The sequence below is a fragment of the Frankliniella occidentalis genome, unplaced genomic scaffold (genome assembly GCF_000697945.3).
Source record: "Frankliniella occidentalis isolate FOCC.00 unplaced genomic scaffold, Focc_3.1 Scaffold80, whole genome shotgun sequence".
In the NCBI taxonomy this organism is placed as follows: Eukaryota; Metazoa; Arthropoda; class Insecta; order Thysanoptera; family Thripidae; genus Frankliniella; species Frankliniella occidentalis.
The window spans coordinates 1,003,910-1,018,144 of record NW_026267210.1 but is presented as its reverse complement, the minus strand read 5'-3'; the positions used below and the strand labels follow the sequence as shown (position 1 = coordinate 1,018,144).

Below are 14,235 nucleotides of genomic sequence, written 5' to 3'. Positions count from 1 at the left end.
CCCCCTTCCCCCTTTCCCCCACCATCTCAACTGATCCCCGCTGAGGGGAGGGAGGGTTGTACTGTATTTAGACTGGTGTGGCGCTGCGATGTAAAACAGTCAATGTCAGGGGAAGAATTTCTAGACTCAGCCTTCAAAACGATATCAGAATGATATCAATATCAAACAATTGCAGATTTTCGTGTCGAATGGATCCTGAATTATGGCCCTAAAATTGGCTCATGTCTGGTATTTGATATCGTTTTGATACAGCATCAATTTGATTTCTCCCTGAATACAGGTGGTCTCAGACAGTTGATTGGCTCCAACAAACGGCTAAGTACTGAAAGGAAAGAGTCTGTTACGGTTCCAACTCGTTTAATTATTTCCTCTACCCCTGCGTTTCTCGACAGCGGCGATACAGAGCAGAGGCAGAGCAGATTTGAGGGGGAAGACCGGGGCCGCGGGGATGCGTAACGTGGGGACTAGAAGAAGAAGAATGAGAGGGAGAGAGAGAAAGAAAGAGATGGGGCACGGGGTAGACAGAGAGAGAGAGAGGGGGGGGGGTGAGGAGGAGGAGTTGCTGCTGCTGTCAGTGGTGGTGTCAGTGCCCCGTGGTGAGGGGCTCAGTGAGCGGAGCGGGCGCGAGCGGGAGCCCCCCAGGCACGGCCGCCAGCCCCTCTCCTCCCCTCTCCCGCCCGGCAGGCAGGCAGCCCATACTGGCAGCTGGCGGGCACGGCGTGCAGGCAGGCAGCCCCAGCAGGCAGCCGTCCCCGCGAGTCCCAGGGACTCCTCCGTGTGCAGTGCCATGGCAGTAGCAGCGCCGTGCAGCAGTGCAGTGCTGCAGTGACAGCTGAGGCCGGCTGAGCACAGGGTGCACCGCACCCACCGCACCGCGCAAGTCCATACGCGCGCCCCGCGCGGCCACACCGAGTGCGCCTCCGCGCCGTCAGACCGGCGGCCGCAGTGGACGCGAAGCACGCGAAGCACGCGAAGTGAAGTGAAGCACAGACAGTGAAGTGACGCCGTGCGCCGGCTGCGCTGGTCCCCGCCGCTGCAGTGGGGTCCTAATCTTATCTCGCCCAGCCCCGGCCCACCCCGGCCCCGAGCGTGGCCCCCAGCGGGGCAGGTCAGGGGCAGTGAAGGGTGACGACCACCCCGGCCAACGTGCTCGTCGCGCTCCAGGATGAGAGCCTCCAGAGGGTCGGCGCTGCCGCGACTGCTCGACGGGGAGGTGCAACAGCTGGTGTCCGCCCCCGCACCTGAGTGGGTTCAGCCGCTGTGACAGCGACCCCCCTCCGCCTCCCCCCTCCGTCGCGACGGTCCCGGAGGAGGAGATTCTGTGTTGTGTGTTGATCTTGTGGCGAGCTGCTGTCGCACCCCGAGGGAGTCCCCCGCTGCGACTGATTTATGTAAAACGGCTGTGCTCCGCTCGCCCCGCGCCGCAGGGTACCGCAGGGACTGTCTCCCGATCCGAAGTGTCGCCCCCCAAACGTGTGACTCCCAAGTGCGTCAACGGTGGCAGTGCGTCGCAGTGCGTCGCAGTGACTCGCAAATCAGCAACAGCGACTCGGCGCCGCTCCGCGCCATGTGGTGGGTCCGCGGCTACTGGGCGTGCGCCTGGGCGCTGCTGCTCGGGGTGCTCGACGCGGTGCACGTCGCGGGGGCGGCGGCGGCGGCGGCCACCGGGCCGGCGCAGCAGGGCTCGTCGCTGCCCATCCCGCTGCAGACGAGGACCATGTTCACCGACTGGGGCCTCGGGACGGGCGGCGGCGGCGGCGCCGGCGGCCGCGCGCCCGTGTGCGTCGACATCCCGTCCAACCTGAGCCTCTGCTACGGCGTGGGCTACAAGCAGATGCGCCTGCCCAACCTCCTGGAGCACGACACGATGGTCGAGGTCGGGCAGCAGGCGGCCTCCTGGGTGCCGCTCGTCAACATCAAGTGCCACGGGGACGCGCAGCTCTTCCTCTGCTCCCTCTTCAGCCCCGTCTGCCTGGAGCGCTCCATGTCGCCCATCTACCCGTGCCGGTCGCTGTGCGAGGCGGTGCGCCGCGGCTGCGAGGGCCGCATGCGCGTCTACGGCTACCCTTGGCCCGACATGTTCCGCTGCGACAAGTTCCCCCTGGACAACGACATGTGCATCGCCTCGCAGACGGACCAGGGCCGCGGCCCGGCGCCCCCGCAGCCCGCGGGCGAGCAGGTCCGCCAGCTCGACAGCGAGCCCGTCGTGGTGGTCGTGGAAGACGGTGAGTGTCCCACGACTCAGTCAAGTCAAGCACAATTTTCTTTGCCATTCTACGTCTTATTCGGCTTGATAAATCACTTCTCCCCCTACCCCCCCAACCCCCCTCTGACCAGCAATGACTCAACGGGTGGTAAGTCTCCCGGTCTCCCGCATCTCTCAGCCTCGGCCAAGCTGGCCGGGCTGGCCGGGTCCCTATACACCCCCCCCCCCCTCAATCCTGCGCGGGTGAGGGGAGGCAAGTTGGGGGAAGGGTCCGGCTAGCGAGAAAGTAAGCGACGAGCGTCATGAGAGTGTAGACTGGACTTCAATTGAGAGTCTCGCTCGCGCCTGCCAGTAATGGCTCTCTGATAGGGAAATGTCACTCAACGCACGCCCCCTTCCCCCTCATCCCCGCCTCTCCTTTCTCTCTCTCTCTCTCTCTCGCTCGCTCTCTGGCCCCTCCATACAAACGACCGCAACTACTCGCGACGGGCCTCACAACAAGGATCCGTCCAGGGAAAATGGACAAAAAAGCGTCGCGCCAAAACGAATACGAAGGGTACTGTATTAAGAATATTATTTTTAGTCGGGGTGATAAGCTGCGCATCGGGCTGACAGTGTTGCGGATGTAGCGCGCCGCACAAGAAACCCACCACAGACCAGTTTAGATCCTCCGAATATTAAAATGGGCGTTGTTAATCTATCGTCAACAAGTGCATGATCTGCTAGTCAACACTTGTAAGAGGGGTTGTACAACCAGATATATCGGAGGGTATTTTCATTTTTATTTTTCATCCGTGACAGTGTGAGGTCCTTATTATTGCCAGGAATCTGCCAAACTAAAGAAGATTACCGCTCTTACATAAGTCGCTGACGTGTTGTTCATACGAGGCGTTTCCCACGAACTGGACCGGGGCAGGCTGACCCCAGACAGGGTGTCGTCAACGATCACGTCGACCAGGACCGCATCCAAAACGCCCTCTCTCTGTGGGAGATTGAGGAGGAAGCACGCAGTGGATGAGAAAGAGACAGAGAGAAAGACTGAGAGACGCCTCAGTCAGGTTACACGCTTAGCTCGGCCCTGTCGCCAATCATTGTAAATGGGGATTACTCGAACCCTCGCATTGTCCCGCCCGGGGCGTGAAGAAGCGATCCTCTTCAATTGGATGAGCGAGGGAGACAAGGATGAGTAGGGATGCGTGGGGGAGGGAGTCAGCAGCCCGCCGGCCGGGGCCGGGCAAGTGTGACAGCTGGGAGACACACAGTAGCTTTTGCCTCAGCTTTTGGCTTTGCCGTGGGTGATGGAAGGCAAACACCATAGGGGCGTGGGGGTTTCTGATAGAAGTTTGCTAGAGGGAAGTGTGGAGGGATTCGACGTTTTACGGTTTGATGAACTTTGTTTGTACGGGGTGTCTGGTCTCTGATTCACCCCGCATACTTCTGTATACTCGTTATGCTGTACCGCACGCAGGCGTGCAGGCGGGCTTGCCTATCGCCCCTTACCATGGCGCCTTAAAGTTTGAGCGAGTGGGCAACCCGCCCGCACGTAGAAGTGCGCTACTGTATTAACAAACCACCCCGAACACTGTTCGGAAACATCCAGTACCTAGCTTTGAACAAAAATAAGCGCATGGACGTTTAGTACGTACACAGCAAAACATGGACAACGAATAATTAATGACATCGCTCCACTGTTTCAGCAAATGACGAGTGCCGTCCCTGCAACCAAGTGGAGACGTACGAGAATGTTCTGGACCATCTCTGCCGGTCCGACTTCGGTGAGACACATGAGAGACCTATTATCAGTTCCCATTTTAAGTAGGCGTTAGATATTGACGACGAGCCGCTTCGCTTTCCGCAGCCGCTCGCGCCCGCCGGCCCCGCCGGCCCCAGCAGTCGGCGCGGGGGAAGGCCAGTGAGCCCCGGGACCTCAGGACGACCCGCGTGCTCAAGGCGTCCTCCCCGTCCGCCAGGAAGCTGGTGCGCGCCTCGCTGCCCGCGCTGCCCGCCGGCTGCCCGGACTGCGACCAGGGCGAGGCCGAGTCCTTCCTCGTCATGGGCAACTTGGGCCCCGGAAACGCGCTGGACATCACCTTCGTCCTACCCTGGACCACCAAGTCTAAGGTAAGTCCCCCACTCTCGACACCACATTTGTACGTGCACTCGAAAGCACCCTGTTTCTCGACTCGGCAATTCAATTTGCCCTATTATTTATTTCCTGTGATTCTAGTCCATCAAAAAGGCGGTGAGGACCTTCACCAACACAAACTGCACCAATCCCAACCTGGTGTCGCGCACTGTCATTGTGGACTCCTTCACGCCAGTCGACGGGTCCCCCATCGATCCTGTGGAATCGCACGTCGTGCACCCCGTTGTCTTCAGCCCCGCTGCTCCGCCCCCGAGCACCAGCACAACGACAAGCACCACCACTACAACAACCACGACCACGCCCAGGCCAACGACGCCCACGACCACGACGGCGGCCACGACTCTGCGGCCCACCAGAAGACAGCACGGCTATGGGAGCAGGCAGCGCAGCAGCAGCCACAGCCACCAACAGCGCATGCCACACACGCTGGCGCCCTCAACGACCAGCATGGGCGCCAGCAGCACCTTATTCTCCGTGCCTCCTGCAACCGTGGCGAGGCGCACGACAACGCCAGCTCCGAGTACAAGTACGACGACACCAACAACCCCACGTCCTACTACAACCACCCCTACCCCTACGACGACTACTACCTCACGACCTACTACAACCACCCCTACCACCACGACAACTTTTACCCCACCTCCTACTACAACCACCACCACCACGACAACCACCCCACGTCCTACAACAACTACCTCAACCACCACGACAACAACCACCCCACGTCCTACTACGACCACCACCACCACGACAACTACCCCACGTCCTACTACGACCACCACTACAACTACCCTACGTCCCACTACGACCACCACCTCGACAACTACCCCACGTCCCACTACGACCACCACCACGACAACTACTCCCCGTCCTACTACAACCATCCCACCCCCACTGCCTACGACATCAACTACTCCACGTCCTACTACAACCACCACAACCACCACGAAAACAAGCACCCAACGTCCAACTACAACCACGACCACAACAACAACTACCCCACGTCCTACTCCAACCACCCCCGACCCCACCACCCCACGTCCTAGCACAACAACCACATATACACCGCCTCCTCCCACGACAACAACAACGACGACGACTACGGCAACTTGGCTTCGGACCATTCAAACTACGTCTTTTTCACCCAGCACCACTATGAGCAGCACGCGACATCTCTGGGTTGCTCGCACACCAGTGTTGAGGACCACTACGTCACCGTCTTGGAGGTTCCGGACACCTCGGCCCAAGTCCACGCCGGCGCCGGCCACCCCTGACCCGTGGGGGGACTCGGAGGACTCTGAGGAGACGGGCACGCCTTTCGGCAATCCGTTCGGTGGCTCCCGCCGGGGCTCAGCGGAAGGTGCTGGAGGCGGCCGCAGAGGCTCTGCAGAGGGCGGCGCCCGGAGAGGCCCTGCTGACGGTTCTAGGAGGGGCTCCTCAGGCAGAGTCCCCTTCGGGGGCAGTGAAGACTCTGACAGGGGGTCATTCGGCGACCCCATAGAAGGACGGCCCTTTGGGCGACCCGCCGGCGGGCAAGGCGGCCAGGGAGGCTCGGGAGGCGGCGGCGGCCGGAGGCAGCAGGGTGGAGCGCGGGGCAGGCACAAGCAAAGGCGGCCGAACAAGGGGCGCCGGAGGAAAAACCAGCAGCGGGGCAGGGCCGAGGGCCGAGCCGAGGGCAGGGCCGACGGTAGGGCCAGGGACGAGGAAGAGGGGGAGGGGGAGATACCCCTGCCTCGCAGTATGTCTGGTTTCTGAGAAAAATGTACTAATCGAACCTTGTCATGCACTTTAGCGTTAGCCTACCGTGATTTCCAAAGAGAGTGTACTCCGTGACGGGAGCTCGGAAATGTTGATGGTGGAGGTGGAGCAGAGCCCAGCCAGTGGTATGAATTGTACTAATCATACAGCACACAGGAAATGGGGCAAGACTGAGAACTATTATGCTTGTGTGTACGCGGGCGCAGCTGTCCCCGCGCGGTGTTTTATGTGGTATGTGTGTAAGTGTGTGAGTTTTATTTGTGTGAAAGGTGTTTTCTTGATTAGACTAGTTTACTATAAAAATGAATGAATGTATATCTATCTAAGGGTACTTATCTTCACAGTGCCAATAGTCTTTCCCTGTACAGACACTAATTGTACCGTACGTAAATTGTGTAAGAAAACGCATTATTATTATTATTATTATTATTATTATTATTATTATTATTATTATTATTATTATTATTATTTCTTCATCAGTCGTACTATTAGGTAAGAAGTACTTTTCAAGTACAAATACGTTATCGTGATACTCTCCCTAACCATACTTGTAAATACCATGATTTCATTCGTGACCCAAAAGATAAGTTTTCTAACAATTATACATCATTGTGACCTCCTTATGACCTACGAGGTCACGAGTTTTGCAAATGTGAGGTCACTGGTGATGTGATTTAAATACGTCACGGCGATGCCATCGGGATCCCCTTGACTATTTCGTTACGAAAACGTTTTCCTAGGGGAGTCATTCGTTTATGTGATCCCGTTATTCCAAATACGGTCTATAGTCCTACCTACAAATTTCCCTGCTCGTCGTCATGTTTGCAATGTTGCAAAATCTACAATGTGATAGTTAAATTATGTTTGTATCGATTTTTAATAAAAGTATCCTTTATTAGAAGAGATTACATTCCTCCCTCGAGTTCCTCCATCCTCGTACCGCCTGTCGGGTAGGCAGCCCATGAGACTTCCGCGCCGCGCCGGTTGCGTGCCTTGAGGGCGCTCGAGCGGGCAGTCAGCCCCTCACCATACGTTTGCTGCCATAAGGAAAACAACATTAGAGTCCGACAGCTGGTGAATCAGATTTGCGGCAACTTGCCACTTGCGCCGATCACCTACCTTTGTAGTACGTGGTTTTTTTCATTGAGACGCACTGATTCCCTGTGGCCTGATTACCGGTGTAGGCAAATGAAAGAAACAAAAACGGACTGATGAGTGATCCTTATCAATATGTGCTTCCTACACAGGCTCAGTCATGCTGCTGCACCGCTTGCACGAAGGCGCTGCTAGCGACTGGAGGAAAACTCTGCAACCCTGCATACAGCACAGTACTGAAGAGTGAAGAATAAGACAGGACCGGCAGCATTTTCCATTTAAGACAAGGAAGTGTGTGCTAAAAACGAAATAGGCGAATGAGTGAGCGAATACTCCATGGACACGCCGCATACAGATGCGCCTATCGCGGCTAACCAGTCCACGGCGCCTTATGGACCCAAGCGAGTAGGCAACCTGCCTGCAGGCGGTACAGATCCGTGATGACATGCTCGACCGGGACTCACCGCGTCCTTCCTGAAGTCGATGTTGGTTCTGAGCGGCCGGTTGTGGAGAGACTGCGGGCCGCGAAAGTTGTTCCCGAGGGGCGCCTTAGGGGTGGCGATGGTACCCTGCATGAGGCGGCGCAGCGCCAGTAGCTGCACCCACAAAAATAGTGTACTCACTCTCACTCACAGTACGCCCCTCACACCGCTGTCATGTCTTCGGCGACTTCTGCGATCGCGGGAACAGCCGCTTCCAACCACACGTGGTCATCAGAACAACTACGCCGTCGGAGCCCGACGAAGAGGAGTTGGTGAAACGACAGTTTTAATTTCCACTCGAAAGTTGTTGCTCAAAGAAAATTTTCAATTTTACGGAGATGTGTTCCAACGAGAAAACTTTTTGTCGCGGAAGCTTGATTATTTCCGCTTCCCGAATTTCCAGAAACTCAGTCCATCCCCTGTACAACTGCCACAACGGCTTCTAGATTCTCTGAATAACGTCAGAGGTCACTCACTCACTCACTCACTCACTCACTCACTCACTCACTCACTCACTCACTCACTCACTCACTCACTCACTCACTCACTCACTTTCCTGACGGCCTGACGGACGGGCCGCCGTCTTCACACAGCTGCTCAGCGGGTTGGCCTACCCAGAGCGTAGCAGGCGCTAGCACTGGCTCGAGAGACGTTCATTAGGGGGCACTCCCACTCGCTCACCTGTTGCTTGGTGATGTAGATGGGTTTGTTGAACACGATCCACGTGACGGTCTCATGACATCCGGGCATCGTGGTGGAGCCGTCGTAAGTCATGTAGGCGGACGTGTTGGGGAGCAGGCCGTGGATTGAAATTCGCGTTACTGGCACCGAGTCTCCTGGTAGTTTACATCAGATTTTTAAGCACAGCATCGGAATATCTTGTCGATTGTTGTGACTGATCGAAGTTTCTGACCTACCGCGGTACTGCACCCGTTCCAGCTGGTCCGTCAGCAAGCGCAGCTCCGGGTTTGACAAGTCCCCCACCTGTGATGTGAGTGAACGAGTTGACAACCAAATGGACAGCACTCTGCAAAGGTTTCATTATCTCCTCGACGGCTCCGTAAGCACTCGCCTGAAGCAGTATGGAGAGCGCCACCAGCCCCTGCGCCTTCTGAGTCGCATCCGAGAAGTTCACGTAAAGCTCCGAGTTGAACCCGAAAATTTGAATCTGTGAGGTAAATAACAGAACGAGTTTGAGACATTTTCGTGGTCCTTCAACTTCAATGAGGGTTAAGACGTCAGTTCACATGGCTGCTGCATGTGAGACAGTGAAACGCCCTGCCGTGCATCATCTCTAGGGATTTTAAAATCCGAAATTTACTTTCCCAGAAAACATAGGAAAAAATAAAATTTTCCAGAAAAGTGCGAAAAAATAAAATAAGACTTGAAAAACAAAATACACTTTTAAAAAAAGTTCTTTACAAATTTCCAAAAATCCTTTTTTGGAAAATAAAATCCCCAATCAAATAGGCAATCCGACACAGTCCTCGTGGGAGGGAGGGCCCAGGCTCACCTCGGCGGGGAACGACCTGCCGTTGACGAGGTGCTCCGAGCCCAGCGAGTCCACCAGGCCGTAGCGGACGTGCAGCTCGTGCAGCTGGTACTTGTAGGCCAGCGGCCCGCCCGACACGTTGAGCGCGCGTCGAGTCGAGTTGTCCAGGGCTAGCACGGCGCCGTGCCCCGTGTTGGTGAGCAGCCCGTTTACCTGGAGCACCGGCAGGCGTTGGAGGGGAGCATTTCGTTTGCACCTGACCTGATTGTGTTTTTACTCGCCACCCGCACTCTCCTTACCCTGTGCGCGTTGACTCGAATGTTCCGCAGGTTGGGGTCGAACAGCAGCCTGTCCGGCTCCAGGTCCACGGGCGACTGGCGGTGGCCCTTGTTGCACAGGCTCCACTCGGGGTTGATGAGCCCCCAGAAGGCCGGGCCTGCAGGAGCGGGGCGGAGCAAAGAGAGGGGATGCGTTCAAATCTCCGGGACGTGCTTTGCATGCTTTGCATCTGCCAGCAGGGGCCCGGGCCGGGCCCTCTGAGTGATGTGCACGCGGATGCAGCCGACTCACCGGATATGCCGTCGTACGTCCACCACTCCTCCCAAATGACCCCCGAAAAACCTGCGGGCCGACGGGGATCTCACTTTAAAGCGGCGATGCTGCCTCCGCGCGAGCACGGTCTCTTTACTCTCGCTCCAGACCGCGGAGCCAATCATCCCCCCCCCCTCCCCACTCACCACCTCACCTCCTACCCCAGGATTCGTGCCTGCAGGGGGCGCATGTAACAAGTAACACGCTAACATCAATATTCGAAATTGTGGTGTTGTTTTGATTATAATTTGAGAATAATGAAGAAAACAGTACAAAACGTTCCAGACTTTTGAGGATAGCCCCCCCCCCCAAAAAAAAAGGCCTTCCCGGGGGCCTTATTCTTCTCATTATATCAGGTGTTCCGAATGTCCCTAAATCTAAATGATCCAGTTTTGTGTGGCGCATATTTTCTCTGCAGAGAAAGGCTTGACCCGAAGTCTTTCCGATCCGTTCAACATTGTAGGACTGTCCATGATGACGCAAGGCATCCCAACAAACAGGAAAATGTCACGAATGTGTCAAACGGGTCACAGTGATGTCAAAATGGCACGTTCTTATCATAATTTTTCACCCAATAATTTTGTTATGAGGAGGTTAATATATGACATCCTTTTGTTGGGATGGACCATGTCGCAACAAACCGAGTAAATATCGAGCCCATTCTCATTACCAATGTAAAACCTATAGTAAACTTATATTTCAGTGAATTACCTCCGACTTGAAGTAGCAGTAGAAGAGTGCAGAATGCCGTTCTAACACCCCAATACGTTAAGGGCGCGCTCCGGACGACTTCAGCAGCGGCCATCGTCGTGACTACCTGCACATTTATGATCACGTTTGATTATCTACAGCTTGCTTAACTACAATCAACCCTTAAACAAGAGTCCACCACAGGCGTTCCGGAGTCGTAGTTTGACCACTTTGACGGCGTGACCATGTGAAGCCGATTTTTATTTTCGAAAACAAAGAGTGGTGGGCTTAACCGCGCCGAGACAAAAAGGGTTTATTTAGGGGTTCTATAGTGTATTTCGACTAGCGGGTAGAACATAAAGGTTCCTGATTGGCCGAGCGCTTACTCCCACTACCGGCGTGACGTAGAGGCGGGAAGCTCTTGACCAATCGGTCACGTTTATGTTCTACCCGCTATTCTTCTTCCGTCGAAATACATTATTAATGCAGCCATTGTGAATTGTAAAATCTGCTTTATATATTTTATTCATAATCACTGGTTTTTAGGAGCAGTCTTTTATTATTTCTGTTAGAAACGTGCTATACACTCCCCATATACAACGTAGTATACAAGACAGCATCAACTTTTAGCAATTATGAAAAATGTCATTTGGACTACATGAACTACAAGTTTTTACTTATACAGGTGGTCCACAGACCCCATCCTACATTTTGCTTGCAGTGTACCGGATGCAGGCGTGCGACCGTGGGTTGCATACCGGCACGGGGCCATAATAAAGGAAGGGGTCTGTGGACCACCCGGTAATATTGCAAAGAAGCCTTCTTGAGCCATTACAGTCAAAATGGACGTCGTACTTAAAATTAGCCGTGATTTTTGTTAACGTTTTCAACAGAGGATAGTGGTTTTATAGTGTAGAGATGCGAACCGTGTGCCAAAGTGGCCCTAGTATTATTTCTACATACATGACTTACTTTTCTGAACACAAGTACTTCCAGACCCCAGCGCCGATGCTTACCTCGATGTCAGTGATCTTCTTCCTCTGTCCCCACGGTCAGCCAGGCCAGCCTAGGGCCGCGGCGGCGGCGGGCCGTCGAGTCGGGTGGGTCGGGTCGCCCGGCTGGCCGCGGCTGCGACCCCGGCGACCACGGGGGTCAGCATGACGGCGTCCTTCGGGGGTCCTTCCCCGGCCCACACACACGTTCAACTCGAACGGGCTTTTGTTAAAACTCGGAACCTCGACGTCGAGCTGACGTGTGCGTGGACGACGCGCCCTGCTCCAGCATCAGCTGCCCCTAGCCGACATCGCAAGCAGGAGGGGTGCTGGGATATAAGAGAAAACAAAACAATGATGGAGATGTCTCCTCTTGTAAGCTGCGCAGAAAGGCGGGGAGGCGCAGGTGGGGTGTGGGGTACCGCTGCAGGTGCGAGGACGCGGACGGAGGCCCCTGCTCCCGCGGGCTGCGACCGGCGGCGAGCGCGGAGAGCGACGAACTGACTCACCTTCCCGGCCCGCCGAGCCCCGCCGAGCCCCGCAGCTCCTCCTCCAGCCAGACACTCCAGCCTGCTCCAGCCGCGAGGCGCCCCGGCCCCGGCCCCCCCGGTTGGTCCAGTGACTTTTCCTGCGGCGGGGGCGTATCCGCGAACACGAGGGGAGGGGAAAGTTGGGGAGGGGGGGGGGGCAACGCTGGACCGACCCCGTGCGGTTGTGTGCTTGTGAGTATGTGGGGGGCGGAAATACGAACATGTACGGGGAAATGTGCCTTTTCCTGCCTACCACCCACCACCACTCGAGGGGAAATTGCTACGTACTCTTTGAAATTTGTCCCTAATAATCTAACGAAAAAGGGGGGCACTATAGAAGTTCCCAGCCCTGGCGGAGGCAGCCGGGTCGGGTCACCGATTATTGAAGGCTCGCGACGGGAGCCCTGCCAACAAAGTGGCAAATCCCGACGGGCCAGGCGAGGGAATTATGCAAGAAAAGATATGGGCGGAGCGGGGAACCGCTGCCAAGAGTCGTGGTGGTAATTAATACAACAATAAAAAGAGAGCCTCTTTTGTCGCCGCAGGAGGGATAGCACCCCCACCTCCCTTCCCCCCACCTTTTCCCTTTCTTTCACTTCCCCACTTCAACGCTTTGCGGGCAGAACCGATCGAGGGATGGTGGTGGTGGTGGTGGTGGTGGACGCGGATACGAATCTGAGAGCATTATATATCTTAGCCCAAACCTATAAGTGAAATGCACGCGACTGGCTGGATCACTCTCTATCTCTGTGACACACGTGTGTAATTCTGTGTGAAACAATAATCGGATGGGAACTTGCTCGTTGCGCAACGATTAGACAAACAGCAACAGAGAAATGCTTGTTTGAAAAGTTCTGCAGTGTTAACCGGAATCGGTTAGAATAATAGAGACACTGGAGAAAGTTATCTCATACGCGTATAATCTGAGTAAGATCATTGTCATACCCTATTGCATGTGTCCCTTGTCGCATACACACTTGTATATAAATATCCTCTACAATCATTCCCCAAATCCAGCATCCTTGAGCAGCGTGGTGATTGTAACTCAAAACTGTAATGACTCACCAATTAGATCCGTGTTAGTTATCTTCCTGTGACACACTCGCAACAAACACTGTACGCAGCGCCGCGTGTGCCGTGTCCGGCCGTGTCATGCCTTCTCACTGCCCTCCAGGGCCGCGGCCGGGGGCCGGGCCACCCCATTCCGACACGCTCGACACAGATCATGCCAGGCGGCCGGCGGGCGGCGGGGCCCGCGGGTGGTCCCGCAGGGGGGGCCCAAGGGCGGGCCCACCGCGCGGCCGGCCCGTTACTCGACGTACGGGTGAGTCCCCAGCCGCCCCTTGGGCCCAGACTCACCCCTTCCCCTCATATCTCTCTCTCTCTCCCTTCTCTTTCTCCCTCTCTACCTCTCTCCCCCCCCCCTGTCTCTCTCACGCTCTCTCTCGCTCTCTCTCTCTGTTCTCTTTCCACCTGCCCTCTCTCTCCCTGTCTCCCTGTAAATAACACGAGTCATGTTTCTCCTTCAAGTCCGCGAATCCAAGAAACAATATAATTCGGCTGCGCGGGGGGTACACAAAGGTTTGAAAATCCAGCCCACTAATTGGCTGAGCGATGTGGAATTAGAGGGCCCTTGGCCGGGCACGGGTTAGAGCGAGACAGAAGGCGCCATCAGCCAGGCCTTGGTCAGCTGATTCAACAGACCAAAAAAATATAGTCATCGATACGTTAGTATTATTGGAGCGTCTCCAATTATTCCGGGAAACGTGATCGGGACCAGGCAGGCAGCGTTATCAAGGGAAATACAGGAGCTCTTTCCCGAGCGCATTCCTCGCCCCTCTCCCCCCGGCACCTCCCACATCTTCCCTCCCCTTTTTTCTGCTGATAGGCGATCGGCGTCAGCTACTGGAATAACGATGTTGGCTAATTATTCTAGCACATCTCCGCACTCCTCTCCCAGCCCTGCCGGTACCGGGCGCCGTGGGCCGAGTGAAGTGGCCGGCCCCGAGTGAGCAGCAGCACACTGGTAAAACAATAAAAAAACAAAAGCTGGCGATTACTCTGGTAGAGCATGTCATATGGCCGGAGCTATAGCGCATTATTTTTGTTGCACACCCCCGCGTACACCCTTCCAAAAGCACGGCCTTCCCTGAGTGTTCTTTACGAACTCAAACTCGCAGTCCCGAACGAAATAAGCGTGAATTCGCCCGCGCCAGCCGTTCTTCACCCTCTCTCCCCCTCTGTACCCCCCCC

The 14,235-nt window shown here is 55.7% G+C and overlaps 2 protein-coding genes across 2 annotated transcripts; one reads left to right on the top strand and one right to left on the bottom strand.

The window, feature by feature from the left end:
• Window positions 1-644: 644 nt before the first annotated feature.
• On the top strand, window positions 645-7,011 carry LOC113209107 (mucin-5AC-like). The gene is made up of 4 exons (XM_026426462.2): window positions 645-2,225; window positions 3,904-3,981; window positions 4,065-4,327; window positions 4,434-7,011. The coding sequence occupies exons 1-4, from the start codon at window positions 1,568-1,570 to the stop codon at window positions 6,105-6,107; spliced, it is 2,673 nt and encodes an 890-aa protein (XP_026282247.2). The 5' UTR covers window positions 645-1,567; the 3' UTR covers window positions 6,108-7,011.
• Window positions 7,012-7,026: 15 nt separating this feature from the next.
• LOC113209108 (carbonic anhydrase-related protein 10-like) lies at window positions 7,027-11,958 on the bottom strand. The gene is made up of 11 exons (XM_026426463.2): window positions 11,477-11,958; window positions 10,482-10,587; window positions 9,750-9,800; window positions 9,479-9,615; window positions 9,201-9,392; window positions 8,760-8,855; window positions 8,605-8,671; window positions 8,369-8,523; window positions 7,670-7,801; window positions 7,230-7,278; window positions 7,027-7,147 (listed from the first exon to the last, which is right to left on the bottom strand). The coding sequence occupies exons 2-11, from the start codon at window positions 10,573-10,575 to the stop codon at window positions 7,134-7,136; spliced, it is 987 nt and encodes a 328-aa protein (XP_026282248.1). The 5' UTR covers window positions 10,576-10,587; window positions 11,477-11,958; the 3' UTR covers window positions 7,027-7,133.
• Between the last annotated feature and the right edge of the window lie 2,277 nt (window positions 11,959-14,235).

Coding starts and splice junctions, on each gene's coding strand:
- LOC113209107 (XM_026426462.2), top strand. CDS start 1,568: ATGTGGTGGGTCCGCGGCTACTGGGCGTGCGCCTGGGCGCTGCTGCTC. Junction 2,226..3,903: donor CGTGGTGGTCGTGGAAGACG/GTGAGTGTCCCA, acceptor CCACTGTTTCAG/CAAATGACGAGTGCCGTCCC. Junction 4,328..4,433: donor CCTGGACCACCAAGTCTAAG/GTAAGTCCCCCA, acceptor CTGTGATTCTAG/TCCATCAAAAAGGCGGTGAG.
- LOC113209108 (XM_026426463.2), bottom strand. CDS start 10,575: ATGGCCGCTGCTGAAGTCGTCCGGAGCGCGCCCTTAACGTATTGGGGT. Junction 9,393..9,478: donor TTCGAGTCAACGCGCACAGG/GTAAGGAGAGTG, acceptor CCGGTGCTCCAG/GTAAACGGGCTGCTCACCAA. Junction 8,524..8,604: donor GGAACGGGTGCAGTACCGCG/GTAGGTCAGAAA, acceptor GTAAACTACCAG/GAGACTCGGTGCCAGTAACG.